This window comes from Leptonotus elevatus, chromosome 20 (assembly GCF_054856555.1).
Source record: "Leptonotus elevatus isolate MCC_2025b chromosome 20, RoL_Lele_1.0, whole genome shotgun sequence".
In the NCBI taxonomy this organism is placed as follows: Eukaryota; Metazoa; Chordata; class Actinopteri; order Syngnathiformes; family Syngnathidae; genus Leptonotus; species Leptonotus elevatus.
This window is the reverse complement of record NC_141258.1, coordinates 7,564,017-7,581,038: the sequence shown is the minus strand read 5'-3', so window position 1 is coordinate 7,581,038 and position 17,022 is coordinate 7,564,017. Positions and strand designations below refer to the sequence as shown.

The following is a 17,022-nucleotide window of genomic DNA, read 5'->3' as shown; positions in this document are numbered from 1 at the left end:
ACCAAGACTTGACCCTAAAACATAATGATATACTTTATGGCAGGGTTAATTCTCATTCCCAAAGACAGGTGTGTTCTTCACCGCGACGCAACACCTGCGCATATTATCCAATTCGAGGGTTGTATCATAAATAAGTCAGTGTTTATTAACATATTTAAGAGGACAGTGTGTGGTGTACCTAATGAAGAGTCCATGTGTGAATGTTTTTAGATCCATAGGCCCCCCCCTCCCCCAACATAGTAAAACCTCACACACCGAAACCTTGGCTCTATTACCAGCATTTTCAGTCCAGGGGCCCCACCTTCAGGCCCCCCCCTGCGGGCTAACCGACCTCCAACGGCCCCCTTCCTGATCAGAAAGATCTACACGCACAGTGTCGTCTTTTGACAGTTAACCGTTTGCGGTCAAACAACGAGTTTGACACAGTTATCTGCACTTTTCAGTGCGTGCTTTAGGTTCGCGTGTTGTGCACAAGCGGCAGTCTGAAGCGCGACCGACGTGTTCAAAAATGACACATTAGGTCTATTCTTCCCAAAATGTGTGAAAGTGAGCAATCAAAAGGAAAGAAGAACTCTCGATATGACGTCTCTTGTTGCTGTGGATTCAAATGGAACCGAGTCAGCTATCTATCAGTTTGTTTTCTTTAATAATCAATGCAGTATCGATTGATGAAATCAATTTGATAAGCGATGGCGTCTCAAAATGAGCCGCGCGCTCCATATTGACTTACACTATTCAGTAGCAATGTGGCTATTTTGATCACGCGGTGTCTTGAGATGTGATTTTCATTCATTCCGTAACCACGCTCGTAACTGAAATCGCTCTTAGCGCAAATGATCTTTTTCCCCCAATGAATGGAACCGCAGCCCAACCAAAAAGACAAAAATGTTTGTAATGTTGTGTAACTATCACGCTTTATTATTGTACAGAATGTTAATGCTTCAATTCAATTCATCGTGCTGCTCCTTCTAGTGTGCCCGCCTTGGCCACCGGGGGCAGTAAAATTCTATCATACGGACACAAACATGAATTGTCACTACTTTCAGGCATTCCGTAAGATGCAATAATAGTTGTTCTTTTGCAGAGGATTCATAAGTCAAAGCAAAAAAGCCAAAAGTTGGGTCACTTGGATGTCAAGGCACCACTCTACCTATTTAATTATTGTTAAATATGAAATACTGGACATTATTTTTAACCTAAATTCTATTAAGCCATTTCTTGGTAGCTTTAACTCCATAATTTTGGGTAATTTTTACCACATGTTGAGGCAAAACTTTGACCCTGGGTCAAATCCTCAACATAAATAACCCAGCATTGTCTTGGTCCCCTTTTGACCCAGCACTGGGTTAGGTATTTCATCCAATTTGGGTTACTTTTCACCCAATGGCTTGAGAGGAGATGAGAAACCTATAAAAGGGGAAACATTATAAGCATGGGGTGTCAAACTCATTTTAATTCAGGGGCCACTTTCACACAAATTTGATCTTTTATATAGCATGTCCGCTGCCTAATAACCTACAAATAATGACAGATATAAATAACTATTCTCATTTATTATCTTACTGCAGAGTAATCTGTAAAAAAATAGTTTGCATCAAATCTTGAGTATCTGCCAAATTTCAGAATGTCATTTAAGTGGTTGTCAGTGCGCCCTCTAGTGGACACAATTAACAACAACCACATTTTTACTGAAAACTGCTGTTTGTGTTCTGTCCTCACGGGCCAGATTGGGACCCCCCGACGCGCTGGTTCTGGCCCACGGGCCATCTGTTTGACACCCCTGCATTCTATACTCCTGCAGTGACAATGTCAACTTCATTCCGACTAATTAATACACGACAAGAAGCAGCGAGTCTGACTCTTTAAGAGGGCCGAGAGTCACAACTCAATATGCGCGCGTGAGCGCGTGTGGTTTGAACTTTTCTGACAAATTTGTAGAAAACTGTTAGGACCACATAAACTTGATTCAGTGTTCCAGTTCTGAAACGAGACAACCGGCTCATTTGTAGCTCATCTGGCAATAAATAGCAACATTTAAGCCCTGGAAATGAGCACTAATGTCTCCTGGAGTGGCTGTCTTATAAATCAGCTTCATAGAAAGAAGAAGAAGAAGAAGAAGAGGCGGGCGGGCGGGATGGCAACGGAGCAGAGAGCAGCGGCAGTCAATGGAGAGCACCGGTGTGTGTGTGTGTGTGCGTGTGTGTGTGCGTGTGTGTGTGCGTGTGTGTGTGTCGCCTATCAGACAGATTTTGTGTCTGCGCTGGCTCAGCTTTTGATGTTGGGAACACGTGTGTGCGCGCACACTCGCATTCACGAGCACGCCGGCACACTACAAATGATTGTTTTTAAGAATTCAAGCCAGGGAGCTCCGCCGGGCTCGCTGCCAGCTGGCCGCTGTCCAGCGAGTGGAGTGTGGAGCCAGCACAAAGAGGAGAGACCTGGCCGACACACACGCGCACGCACGCACGCACGCACACGCAGAAAGGCACAGTTGTATGACATATTTGCACACACACACCCAAACACACACAAACACCTGTCCTTGTTTCATGGCTCCTCGCTGTACTTTCTTCGCCGCCATCCTCTCATCTCCTCCATCTCAAAGCTCTCCATTTCCCTTTCACTCCTCCCTTCATCTTCCCTCGCTAACAACGCACACACATTTGCCTCCCTGCACGCCTCACGGCAGCAACATCGCGTTACGGCCTTTTCATATTGACAGGCCTTCTTCTTTTTGGTGTCTCTTTTACTCGCACTCCCGCTTTGTCATTTATGCAATCTCTAACCCTTCGTCCTTTTGGTCCCCCACTTTGCTTCATTGCCCCCCCCCCCCCCCCCCCCCAACGCTCTTTGTTCCTCTCTTCTTCCCACCCTCCTGAATTTTATCACTTGTCATTACTCGGGGGATTGGTTTTAGATGGCTGATAGAGCCTTTTGGCTAATTGTTGCCATTTAGATTCACTGGTTGTTAACCATTCAGTGTAATCACGCATACACACACAGAGTGTAGCGGTGCATTTACATGGCCGCATGAACAAGCATGCCCCCCCCCCCCCCCCTCCCTCAGCCACCACCCCACCAAACAGACACACATGCCGGAGCAAAAAAAGGGGGTGTCGGCGGTTTTGCAGTGCGACTGTGGAATGCGTAGGATGAGTTTTTATGGAGTGCTGTTTACTTTGGCCACCGCCATTAAACTTTTAACGGCTGCCAATTAACGGGCCAGCAAGGACACTCTGTGGGGCATGAAACCAGCTGCTGAACAACAGAGCACGCACACAAACGCCAATTGGAGCCTTTTGGTGTCCTCGCGTGGAGATGGGTGCCAATAAGCATGTAAGAAAATGTGCAAAAACCTGAAGATGCCCGATTAAGACCCCTGGGGTACCCCATTTCCAATCCTTTGCTCATATAAACGCGCATCAGGGGTACATCCTTTGAATGGAATTTTGGTTTGTGTTTTACGCATGTTCTATTCGCAAGAACTACTTTTATATCTGGCGGCCATCTTACGTTGCCTCCCACTAAGCTAGCCTAACTTCAATATGTTGATTTCTCTGTGGCGTTTTCATTTATTTTGTGTCTCTACGGTGAAAATGACGCAGTCTGTATTAATGTGCACATATATGTGTTTGTAAGTCCGTGCGTCTGGCGTGCAACCAACCAGAAACCGTAAACAAAAATGGCAAAAGATGAGTATGATGTATTTTATTGTCTATATAAAGTTAAAAGCGGAATTTACATCGAATTGCGTCACGAACGTAGGATTATTTTGTCCGCTAACACAAAGTGATCCGCAGTTCAACGTCCTTGAAGACGGGGAACAGAGTGGAACGACCATTTACCTCCCAGCGACCTCCCGGGAGGCTCGTGTGTGTGTGTGTGTGTGTGTGTGTGTGTGTGTGCGTGCGCTCACTCTGATGCTTCATACTGTTTGTCTTGGGTTTGGGGGGGAAGAAATGTGTTTTGGAGGAAAGCAAATTCCATCCGGTTAAATGCTGCAAACATTTGGCAGTAGCTGCCTGCTGTGGTTTTTGTCACCACTTTGTCCACTGTAAATAATGTCAAGTAATGTGGCATGTTAGTGCAAAAGTGAATGGAGCCATGTTTTTTTCCGTTTTACAAAGTGGCAATTTCATGATAGATTGTAGAAATAAATTGTATGTTTAGAGAGCTGCTGAATGTCAATGTTCTCCCCTCCCTCTGACAGGGTACCCCAGCTATTCAGGAAGTCTTGCCTCCCCTTTTCTTCCCATGAGTCCCCTGGATCACCATAACAACAGCCTATATGGACAGCACCGCTTCTATGAAACTCAAAAAGGTACGTTTTGGAGAATTCTCTTACTACATTGGTACCTTGACTTTGACATTGATTGATTGACTAATGATCAAATTAGTTGAAATTCCATTCATCTGTTCTATTACCCCACAAAACGCTGCAATTTTTATTTATTTTATTTATAAAAATAAAAAAAAAGCTCTGTATTCATCTAAAAAAAGAATCAAAGAGACTATCAAATAATAAAATGCTTTTATAAAGTGTAATTACTGCACGCACTGCAGTATAGTGGACCCCCACTAATTGTGGGGGACAGAGACCGGCCCTGACTGCAAATCGCAAAAATCCACAAATCATTGACTCTCATTATAATTGCGATGATTAAAACAAATAAATAAGTCCTAGAAACTAAAATGCAAATAAGCAGGGGGGCAGGAAAACCCCCCCACTGAAAATATGCATGGGGGTTCTGCAAATATCGGGGGTAAATTCCTCAAAAATCGGTGAATGTCGAACCGCAGATCATCTGCTGTATTCATGAGTTGGATGTGTGCATTTAAGCGATGTGGCCCAGTGAGTGATATGTCAAGGTACCATTCTTCCAATCAGATGTAGAATAAGTTAAAATTCTGCTACTGGTGTATAAATACACAGCAGACTTGGGTCAATTAGTAGAACACAAAGTTCAAAGCAAACATGGTGAAGCAGCATTCAGATGATATGCTGCACACAAATGGAATAAGCTGCCAAGCTTGTGAAGCCCATTGAGTTGCCTTGTGTATGAAATGTCAAATACCAATAAAGCTGCCTTGCCTTCCATTCACCCACATTGACTAACGATTCAAGCTCCGCCTTCTCTTCTCCTAGATCACTTCTACCTGAGAGGCCTTCCGACCCAGCCCCCTCTGCTCTCCACCAACCACAGCCTTCCCCCACTTGCCAGAACCGCTTCTGGCCACCCGCTCGGCTCCTGCAGCCGAGAGACGGACAGCGCGGGCGGAGGTGGCAAGAGCGCCAGGGAATCGGGCGAGAAAGTCGTTGCAAAGGAGAAAGAAAGATCCAGCAGCAAAGAGCGCCACCAGGAAAATAAAGACAAACATCAGCTTCATCATCATCATCATCATCAAACGAGCCCTGCTGCCACTCCATCAAGCTTCCATCATAAAGCCTACCTGCACCCCTCCCCTGCTCCCCTGCTTCACCTCACTCCCCATAGCAGGGAGGAGGATTCCAGACACCCTCTGGAGCGTCACAAGGAGCACAGAGATAGTGACAGCCAGGGAGGGAAACATATGAGTGCCTGTAAACTTTCCAGTGTTTCTGGTGCGGAGACCGTCTCCAGCGAGAAGGGGAGCACATTAAGCAGTTGTAGTGGGGGCGGAGCAGGTAGAACTCCTTCTGGAGGCAGTAGGCGTTGCTATAAGGAACCCATAAACGGGGATATGAGGATCAGTGACTCTTCAAGCGCTTCCTCGGAATGTATGAGAAGAGGCGCGGCTGCAGCTGCAGCCATCTTGGCACCGCCGCACTCTGTGGCCTCCTACTCCATGCCTCCTCCTCCTCCTCCGCCTCCGCCACCCGCTCCTCATACCTTGCACATGGGCTCAGCAGTGGTAGGAAGCTGGCTTCACCCGCATCACCATCCGCACCCGGAGTTTTACTGCCCCCCGGCGCCTATTACAATCGTACCCTCCAAAGATCCGCTTTCCGCAGGGTCGAGCAGGGAGGCAAAAGCCATAGGCGCAGCATTTGTCCCGTCTGTGGGACCACTGGGAGATCTGGCGACCCCCGAGTGTCGAGGAGCAGGAAGTGGGTGTAAAAAGGGAGAGGACAAGAACGGAGATGTATCTTATGAAAGTCCCTCTCATCACCTCAGTCGCCTTAGCAGTTGCCAGAAGAGAGACAAATCCCAAACACATTCGCAGCAGCTGGGATACGGCAAGGCTGACAAACCGCCCGACTGGAGCCAACAAACACAGCACTTCCAAAAGCACAATCCCAGTGCGAGCTCTCAGCCTGAGCTGCGATCGTGCAGCCTGGAAACGGCCCCGTCCCTCAGAGACCTGGAGGTTGTAGAGGATGTTTATCGGCCTTCACTTCCGCCAGATGCCCAGGGGACCTACCTTGGGGCTGCACGGTGGTCCACAGCCAAGAATGGCTCTCCCCCTTTCAGAGACTGCTCTCAATCGGGATCTCAATCTGACGGAAGGGTGGGCTCGGCGGTTCAGAGGGAGGGACAAAAGGTTGCTCGGATACGACACCAGCAACACAGCAGCCACGGCGCAGAAGATAAGGGAAGAGATGGCCAGGTGACGGCATCCTGGGGTTCTCGGAGAGGACCACAGGAGGACCAGAGGAAAGACTCCCGTCATACGTCCGCTAGCAATAGTGAAATCAAGGGACTCTGTGCCACAGCCTCGAACAGAGACAGCAACCAGTCTACTCCTCTATCGCATCCCTCGTCACAGAACACAGGAGAGGGCAATGCCATGAAGAACTTAATGAACTACAGCTCCCAGCAGCCTTTACTGCTGCCCCAACGGAGCCCCTTTGGAGGCCTGGGCTGCCTCAAGCAGGGCGGAGAGAGATCAGAGAAGGGGGAAAGAGGCGGAGGCAAAAACAGCTCCGTACAAGACCCACCCAAACAGTCGCTCCCTCCTCGCAGAGGCTCCTCTAACGAGGGAGAGAAGGGCGACAAAGGCGGGAGGGAGGCTGGGGAGGCAGGAGAAGGCGAGGTAAGGCAGCCTCCGGTGGGTATTGCGGTCGCGGTGGCCAGGCCCCCCCATCGTTCTCCAGACAACACCCCTGGACACAGCAGACAGGGCAGAGTGCTGCCCAGCATGAAAGGTCAGACATGGTCTACGTTCGTCACATTCAAAGTCAATTAATGCTATTTTGGAGCTTTGGGCTACGTTGGTGTATCCTCCATTTCTTGGTCCGTTTGATGTTAATTGGGGACTCAACAGGCCAGCCAATTATAACGCCGCAGACAATTTTCCAAGCGCACCAGAATCTTACAATCAAAACTGAGAACAGCTTTTATCGCGACTTGTCATTTTGCTCTATAGATAGATGAGACGAATGCCGAATTTTTATTGCATTCGCGGACCTTCTAAAAACGGAAGTATATCTGTTAAGTCGCAGTTTTACAAAGCGCTGCAAACACAAAATCAGACAAACACACACGCCTGCTAAGGCTGTTAGCATCAAAATAGCACAAGCGCTACAATTTGCAATCAAAGGAAGAAAAACCAAAGTGATTTAATGATCTCGTTCATTTCTCCATGGGGCTTGTTTGCGTTCTAGGGGTCTCCCGACACATGTACCCGCTTGGCCGGGAGGCGGAAGAGAGGAAGAGGATGACAGAGGATCAAATCAGTCTTCATCACCTGGACAGGGACAGAGAATTGATCATCAGGTACTTGCACCAAAAGCATGAATGCGCGCGTCTTGACATAACGTTGCAGCATCCATTTTCCCTCTTTGCAGTTCTTTTATTCTTTGACCATGTCTTTTGGTCTGCGCCTCGCCGTCTCTTTCCGCCCCCTCACTCACTCCATTTACTCCACTCAGCCTTTGATGTAGTGTTTCTGTACCACCCCGACACACACACACACACATGCAAACACTATCTCGTAGTCTACCTTTTTCCTCTGAGTAGAGCCGGGATGCCTTAATGTTATGGGGACTAATACAAATGTCTCTGAAGTATCACACTCTTATTATGTAGCTCTATTATGGTGGTTTTTTTTTTTAAAAGTACAGAGAATTCATAGACCAAATGTCTTAAGATGATGGCAGCCACTGTCACTGTCATTCATCCTTGATGAATATAATGGTTGTCGTGGTAATGAAGATCACAAGGATGATAATGATCATAATGGTGATTGTGACGACACCAAGCGGGATAATGAGGATAATGACAAAAGTTGTTTCTGCCGACTCTTTGAAAAGGGACAGCAAGGATCGCATGGAGTTTGCCAGGATCCACCCTTCAAGTAGTTGCCACGGTGACCTGACCTCTCACCTCTTGGTGCCCGGAGGCGCCAGCCAGTTGGGGGTTGACCCCGCTGCTCACGCTCACCCGGCTCACCACCATTGGATGCAGAGAACAGGAAGTCCCTCCCTCTGGATGGGGCATTCATATAGTGAGTGTGGAACGATCACATTTTTTAAAAATCAAAACAGATTTTCTGATGCCATCTAGTGGCAGAAAAAATGACCTCAACACAAATCAATATCATACTTTTAAATTTTTAACTTAATTTTATGAATTGTTATGAAATTACTGAATCAATAACTAAAAAATGCAGCCATATTTCTATAAGTAAAAAAAAAAATCACTTTTATGTTAACAAGTATATGAAAACTTTAAAAAAAATATTGTACATTTAGAACAGGTATAACATTTGAGATGACCTTACTGGGCGGAATTCCAGTCTCACGCAGCAGAGACGTCCATGTTAAAATTAAGCAGTAACAGATTTAATAATAAATCATTCGTATATATATATTTGTGGAGACTGGGGTCAAGTTGTATTTTACAAAAGATTAGATAGCTCTTAATATAAAAAGAAAAAGCACTGAGCTGTCACCAATGTCTTACAAACGCAATTATGCCATCTCGTGGCAGAAAAACATAATTTTATGAATTATTCAGAAATAACTGTATCAATGACTAAAAGATGCAGCCATATTTCTATTAGTTTAACATTTGTCCCCCCCTTTTTTGTTAACAAGAGTATGAAAACTAAAATATTGTACATTTTATTGTAGAATTAGAACAGGTATGAAATTTGAGATGAATCGTGAGCTAACTATTTAACGATTAATTACGATTATAAATTTGAATCGCCTGACACCCCTAATATTCTATTATATTGTATTGTATTATATTATATTATATATGCCTCTTTCAAGTCTTAAGTCTTAAACTAAAAAGGGTGTTTTCATGAACGTAATTTTGCATAACAAACCCTGACACCGTGAAGACTTCTTTTTTTTTCACCAATGAGTTTGTGCGAATGCATGCTGAGAGCACTACTGCACCTTTTGTTCCAGGTCTAAACCACGTGGGGATGAGTGCCAGTTTCCCCCCAGGTTTAGGCAGCCCTCTGCAGCCTGTGCTTGGCTCCCTCACCCAAGACCCCAGCTCCCCGCTGATGGTCCTTCCTACAGAGCCTGGGCCTCATCATCACCTCGGTACATCCACCACCTTCCCCGTCTCCCTCCTCTCCATTTTCTCTTAACGGAACCGCTACCATTTCTCTCCCAGAGTTTTAGTATCATTGGCTAATCATAATATAATGCTCAACTAAGTCCCTCTGTCAGTGGGAGCGTGTTTTATAGCTTCGTTAATAGGAGCAGCTATTTTCCATTGCCCTCAGCAGCGTGGGCCTGGCATTATGCAAAGCGCTTTAACTGACGTTCATCTCTTTCGTGACAGCGTTCTGGCTTGTGTGTGTGCGTACACACTAAGTTGTGTCGTCATGTCTGGGCCAACATGAGACATTGTTCAGCGTTGAGGGTTCTGTTTTACATCTTAGCCATGCTGGAGAAGTAAGAACGCGTGTGTGCGCGCACAAGTGTGCCTGAATGCTTCTTCGCAAACAGGCTGTGAAATTTAATTATCTCCCGCCTCCCTTGCTCCGCTCCGTGGGAGTTCCTGCGGAGAAGGGAAGTGCATCCACTGAACCCTTCCCCTGGGAAACATTAGCCCACTCAGGCTAATCTCACAGAACAAAGGTTCCCAGTGACAAAGCAGCCAAGGAGGCATATGTGTGTGAGCATGTGCGTGTGTTAGGACAGGGCGGGGCTTCACAGAATAACGCCAAATTCGAAATGGGAAAAATAGCCGAATGGAGGTTGCGGCGGTTTTGGGGAAGATGGCCTCAGCCAAGCGTCCACAAAGAGCTCCTTTGTGACACACTTGTCTTTGATGCCGCACCCCGTACATTTGGCTCACTTCTTCATAAAGCGACTTCGCCCGGCTTTAAAGTCAAACTCAAGACAGGCTTTCTTGTCTGTCTCGCAGACGTTTTAGAGCAATCGGGTCTGTGGCCCCCTGTCTACGGAGCCCGTGGACCCCCCCTTCACCTGCAGCATCACCCCGTCTACTCCCGCTCTTCATTCCTACGGCAACAGGAGCTCTATGCAATGCAACAACAACGGGCCATGGAACATTTGCAACGCCATTCCTTGGGACAGGTACCACATGTTGTTTAAACTTCACCTGGTTGTGGGGCTCGTCCCAAATGTTTACTTTGATTTCTTCTAAAGCAGGAGTCTGCAGCCTGCGACTCTGGAGCCACATGAGTCCCACTCCGTGACTCCCTGTGGTTCTCTAAAACAATTAGTAGAAATTATTTTGTTTTACATGTTTATTTAATACATTTTGGATAAAATATTATTTAAATGAATTAATGATTTAGATTATTGTTTAATGAATAATTATATATTCCAAAAAAATCAGAGTCCAAATTTGTAAGTTATCAAAAAGTTTTTTTAAATACCTAAAAATATCCAATAAGTAACCACAAAATGGCAAAAAAACTAATAAAGAACGACAGAAAATAACCATAAAATGTGTTTGGAATTGCCCGAAAAAAGTCATAAAATTCATTTAAAATAAGGCAGAAAAGAACATTTTAAAAATGTACTATAAAAGGTCCAAAAACAAAAGAAGAAATCCAGAAAATCACCATATAATGTCAAAATTGCACCTAAAGATTTTTTTTAAGTAGCTACAAAATGTCCAAAAATAAAAGAAGAAACCCCAAAAATTACCATAAAATGTCCAAAAAAGAGACAGAAAATTGCCAATAATTTTAGAAAATTGACAGAAAAACAGAAAAGTCTAAAAATGTAAGACAAACTAAGTCTGATTTTTATTTATTTATTTATTTATCCAAAAACGGAAGACGAAAGGTAGAAGAAAATGAATCTCAAAAGTATTAAATGCTGCATATTTTCTGTAACGTTAGCTCTTGGATCCCTCAGTACATTAGGCTAACGCTAACGCACTGCTTCGTTCATCACGTTTTGTGGCTCCAAACAGATTTGTGGTCATTTATTTGGCCTAAAATGGCTCTTGTGACAGTAAAGGTTGCTGACCCCTGGTCTAAAGTAACTGTTTGCTATATAACTAGTACATGTGATTAACCCAATACCATAAATTACAGAATAACTATATATAGTGGGTTATAAAGTTTACACACCCCTGTTCAAATGCCAGATTTTTGTGATCTGTAAGATGTGAAAAGGGACGAGAGCTTTTTAGAACAGGAGGTTTGAACTGCTCCTCGTTGTATGTGTGGTGCTCGCCAACGGATGAACGAACAGCTGCTTAGAAAACAGCAGTTGTTTGTTTACATTTAAATTTGAGCTTTGACAGCCATTGTGAAGTGATGTCATAAAAGAGATCATGGGATTGGAATTTTGGCATCCTTGCACACTTTTGCTATGGATTGGAGACCAAAAAAAAACAAAAAACATCTTGGCAAGATGTATGCCAAATACCAATAGACAGTATTGTTTTAATTTGATCATTATTAGAATTATGAGAAGAAGAACAAAGGGGTTAAATGTATGGTGGAATTTTTTTTTGAAATATTTGATCCTAGTCCGATTTTTTTTTTGTACAGCATTTGCATAATAAATATATTTGGTCAAATGCATTTATGATAACTTTCTTATTGGCGACAGAAGCAAAACGAAAATGTTCTGACATTCTTGATGATTATGATCTCCATTTTTTCACAGCGAAAACTGGACGAGCACACCACTCCATTCGAAGACTCTCCTTCCGTCTCCAGAACCTCGTCGTCATCCTCCTTTTCCATCACGTCTTCCCACGTGGCCAAACCCTTCTCGCACACGCCTCCCCCGCCAAAGACATCGGCCCCGTCGCCGGGGCTGTGTCCCAGCAGTCGTCAGTCACCGTGCTACCATTCCCCGTCCAGGCGAGCGCACCCGCCCAATCCTCTGACCCCCGCCCCCAGCCCGGCTGCGGCGGCCCCTCGCTCGCCGGCACTCAGCCCTGCGCCATCGCTCTTACCCAAAGGCCTGGAGAGGAGCAGCGACAGGGGAGAGGGACAGCCACCTCAGGATTACCCACAATCCCTAGAGCCTGGTGAGTGGGAATGTTAATGATTAATTGATAAAAGCTGAGAGCTTTGGTGAGAGAAAGAGAGGGTGCGGCTGCAGATTTAGGTGAATATTTAGCAGTGGTGGGACATAACAAGAAGACTAAATGTCTTGTAAATTTGTAATACCACATAAAATAACAATTTTTAACAATCCAGACACATTTGAATGATCCCCAAAAAATATCACCAAGTGTATAAAAGGAGGCTTCAAAATTGGGAGTCATTGGAGGGATTTTCTACAGCGCAACAACGAGGCGCTCTAAAGCAGCCACGCCAGTGTTGAAGCCTCTATCCACATGCTGGGTTAAAAGTCAGACTTAGAAAAATAAAATTAAGATTTAAATAGAAAATATCCCCCTCTTCGCTATTCCGTCTTTCTCTGCATGACATGCAAGCACTCGGGGCCAACACCAAGGCGCTGTAAAGCGGTCACGCCAGCACCGGTCCACATATTAGCTATCATGTCATATAATTTAATTAACTGCGACTGAAGGACACAAACTATTTTGTATCAAAACAGGTATTGTATATAAAAATGCAATTTTACTATTGTACTTAAAAAAAAACAAAAAAAAAACATAAAACTAAGTAGCGAAACAACTAATACTTTTGATACATAAAATTTCGCTGAAAAAAAGATTATATCATTTTTAAAGATAGACTTGCACATCCTTATACAGCATTTTCCTTAAAATGGCATGAACTTAATAGCAATTTTCTATTCTAGTTTTTAATATCTAATTCCTGTTCATAAAATGGCCACAAGGGGGCGATCATTTCTGCCTTTATGACGGACATGATGATTCACTGATGTGTGAAACGGCTGCACAGTAGCACCAACTACTGGCAAGGAAGACTAACTCGGTGTCAGTTGTTTGTTTTGCTTCAAGTATCGGTGGCTGGTATCGGCATCCTTCATAAGTACACACTGCCTTGAAATACGGCTGGTATCTGCCCGCTACTGATTGTCATTGTCGTCTGCCTGCCCTAATATATATATGTGTGCAATATTCTTCGATGCAAGCTAAAGAGGCCCAGCGGCCAGGCCGGCTATTAAGGTCAGGGATAGCATGTGGGCCCTCAATGTGTGTTAAGACCTGCCCTACTTACCCTTCAGGGGTCCTTGAGAAGTACAGGCGGAAGGATATGCATTCATCTGGCTGCATTGTCAGGGGGTGGAGGGATACCATCAATAATAGCAGTGCATGGGTGACAGGGCCGGTGCTGCAATCACAAGGAAATGGCAGAGTGTCATCAATATCCCGCTCACACTCCACTCGCGCACACACGCACACACACACACGCACTCACACGCCGAGTATAGAATACTGTAACATTCGCACGCTGTTCCATCTACACCCTGCTGTCAGTGTATTATGCCAACTTTAATCACATTCTTCATCCTGTCTGCCAGAACTGAACGGCCATACATTTAAAACAAAAAATGAGAAATGAACAGATGATACAAATCCCACTCTTTGTAAATATTCAATGTGCGAGTTTGTCCTTTTTGTGAGAAAACTTCCATCCCCCTTTTGTCTTCGTTTCCACCAGACTTGCCACCTGTTTACGCCTTCCCGCCGCTCTCCATGGGTTTCAAGGCCGGGCCCTCGCCGCCCGAAGCCCGCATGGCTGAGCAAGCCTCGCAGGAAGCGCAGCCGGCGGAGCCTGACTCAAAGTCTCTCCAGCCTCTTCCCCACATCCCGCCTCTCACTAAAGATGAGACCAGGAGGGAAGAAGAAGAAGAGGAGGAGGAGGAGGAGAGAGACTGTGAAGTGGTGGAATCCCACAGTGGACCCACAGAAAAAAAGGGGGAGGCAAGTCAAGGGGATGGATGCTCTGTTCCGGAGCATGAAAAGACCACTTCTGGCTTGCTGCCTTGCCCTTCCCCGTCTTCTGTCCCGGATCCAACCAACCCTGCCACGGCCGCAAGCAAAGCCCTTAAGCAAGCTGAGATATCCAAAGACGATGAGGTTGACAAGGAATGCGAAAAAGAGGAGTTTGGAGGAGAACAAATGGAGTGTAAACCAACAGACTGCTCCGTCCTCGAAGAGCCTGCACAAGAGAGAATCCAAGAGGAGACCAATCAACGTGAAGAATTGGTCATCAACAGCGAAGAAGAAAAGATTGAAAGGAGTCCAGAAGAGGTGGAATTATCACCTTGTCCATCCTGGGTTGGGCCCCCGCCTCCCTCTGTGAGCACGGCAGCCCAGCAGCAAGGCGCCTACATGTGGAGCCTGGAGCTCCTCATCGCCGCCGCCCTGTGCGCCACCCGGGATGCCTTGCACGCGCCCGCACCCGCAGCCCGGCCTCCGAGCCCTCTGGTCCATCACGGCATGGAGATCCTGGGAGAACTGGCTGAGCTGGAGATTCAGCAGAGGAGTCTGGAGAGCAAAGAGAACCAAGATGAAGGTGACAAAGTACATCTTAATTAAGTTCATGTGGGATTGAATCGGGGAGGAAAAAGGTCAAGCATGAAAGCTACATTTAATTCAGTCGCTTTGGGGATTCATTGCAACATAGATTTTTCTTTTACTTAGGTATTTTTGTTAATATATTATTATATATATATATATATTATGAATTACATTAAATTCCACTATAAAAACCCACTTACCCATAAGTAGCAGTTTGGTGAATAGTGACAGTTTCATCACAAAAGAGGCTTTGAGATATTTACTGACAAACACAACAAAAACAAAAACACTATGTATATTCAAAACAGCCAAACTAGCTTAATGCTAGCGCATAATGACATGCTAACGGTTAGCACTGAAAGTCGCCATTTTAAAAGTCATATTCTTCATATAATGGCCGGCATTTTAATTATTTTTTTAAATATGTTATTAGTAGTAGTATTATTAGTTTATTTTGGTATGTTTTTATTGGGTTTATGGTTATTTTTTTGTTTGTATAAATAATAAATAAAACATAAACTCAAAAAATAAACATACAATGTTTGTTGTAAAATTGTGACTTAAATTTTACATAAATACAATTATCAGTAGGACTTTTTTTCCACAAAAAATTGCAGCAACTTGCTGAGTAGTAGGAAGCATAGATATCTATAAGAACACACTCGATGGCTCAAGGCGTAGTCGGCAACGTAACCACTGGTCGGCCATCTTAAGACGGGGATGCTCTGGTTTGCTGTGCTGTAGTCTGCGGTAAATTTGGCTATGATGTAGGCTGGATTTTTATTTTTTTTTTACAACTGCAGAGTTGTATAATGTCTTGAATCATACCTAACAAGAAACATGAAAATTAGTTGAGAATTTGGGAGAGTTGAGCTTTTTGAAAGTCCGTGCCCCATTGACTTAAAGATCGAGCAGCCCTTTCCCAAGATGGCCGCCCTGTGTTTACGTTTCTTCCCATTGTCTCACAGCGCAGATAAGCCATCTATTGTTTGTGCATATCTATGGTAATACGTTTATTCTTCTTTGTTTGTGTCTACAGGAAAGTATAATACAGTGCTGCCTCCCAGTGGTCAAGGCACAAACTGTTTATGCTTTACATTCTTTTTTTATTTTTTAAATATGAAGCACAACATTAGAGTGCTTTTTTTTTCGTTTTCCGTTTTAATAAAACATGATTGCACACAATTTTTTTTTACTTTAACTTGAATCATATTGTTCTAACGTATCCGTACTGTTACTTGAGTACAATATGTGGCTACTATACTCAGCTCTGGAAATTAGCCTACACGCGCACGCCCGCACGCCCGCACGCCCGCACGCCCGCACGCACACACAGAAAACACACATACATGCATGTCCCCCGGGCTCTGGCGTCTTGCTTTGCTAATTAGACCCTTTTCCTTTTAAACACTTCTCCTGTAAGCGCTCCTATTTTCCTCTTGTCCCTCTGAGAGAAAGTGTTTTTATTTATGCCAGCGCATGTGCGCGTGCGTCTGCGAGCTCGCGTGTGTCAGCGCGCGCGCGTGTGTGTATAAGCTGTTAAGTAATCCCCGATGAATCCCCGCTCTCTTCCATCAGACTCTGTGTCTCCCCACAAGGCCGCTTCCCGCCTCTCCGCTTCACTTTTTTTTTTTTTTTTTTTTTAACTCACACCATTTTTTTATTAAACCATTGTAATCTTGTCCGTAAATCCCACGTCTTGTTGAGAGAATTAATACGTGTAAAAATCATAAGTCACTCTCTCTGTACATACATACCCGTGACAGATACAGAGAGAGTATGCATTGTTTTACAAGTGTGCACATTTCACATGCGTGCGCAATAATAGGTGTGAAATCAATAAGTCTTGTCGCGGCTTGCAAAACGTTTGCCAAATCACAACACATTTATTTAAAAAAAAAAGCCGCTCTGGCTTCCCTGCGTGGAATGTTATTAATATTGCTGATGGCAATTTTTGTCATCGCGACTGTGTTTGGGAGATGAAAGCGATTCCGGGCAGATGCATTCACAACTGCTTCTTGGTGCGGAAGAATATCGCAGACGCTCGCCGCAGATCGCAATTACAGATAGCGGCGGAATCAAGATACCTTCTCCTCTGTATAAATTAGCACCGTTTCTTTTATTTGCGCACAGGCTGGAGCTTTTGTAGCAGGAACATTTTTCTCTTCCTTCATAGTCC

The 17,022-nt window shown here is 44.7% G+C and overlaps 1 protein-coding gene across 2 annotated transcripts in view; it reads left to right on the top strand.

The window, feature by feature from the left end:
• bahcc1b (BAH domain and coiled-coil containing 1b) overlaps positions 1-17,022 on the top strand; it is a 62,683-nt gene that overhangs the window by 25,595 nt on the left and 20,066 nt on the right. For both annotated transcript variants that reach the window (XM_086064480.1, XM_086064479.1), the window contains exons 4-11: positions 4,211-4,321; positions 5,147-7,126; positions 7,586-7,697; positions 8,234-8,427; positions 9,341-9,481; positions 10,314-10,486; positions 12,041-12,410; positions 13,981-14,838. In XM_086064480.1, the coding sequence (XP_085920606.1) occupies positions 4,211-4,321; positions 5,147-7,126; positions 7,586-7,697; positions 8,234-8,427; positions 9,341-9,481; positions 10,314-10,486; positions 12,041-12,410; positions 13,981-14,838 (3,939 nt within the window). The remainder of the gene's footprint in view (positions 1-4,210; positions 4,322-5,146; positions 7,127-7,585; positions 7,698-8,233; positions 8,428-9,340; positions 9,482-10,313; positions 10,487-12,040; positions 12,411-13,980; positions 14,839-17,022) is intronic.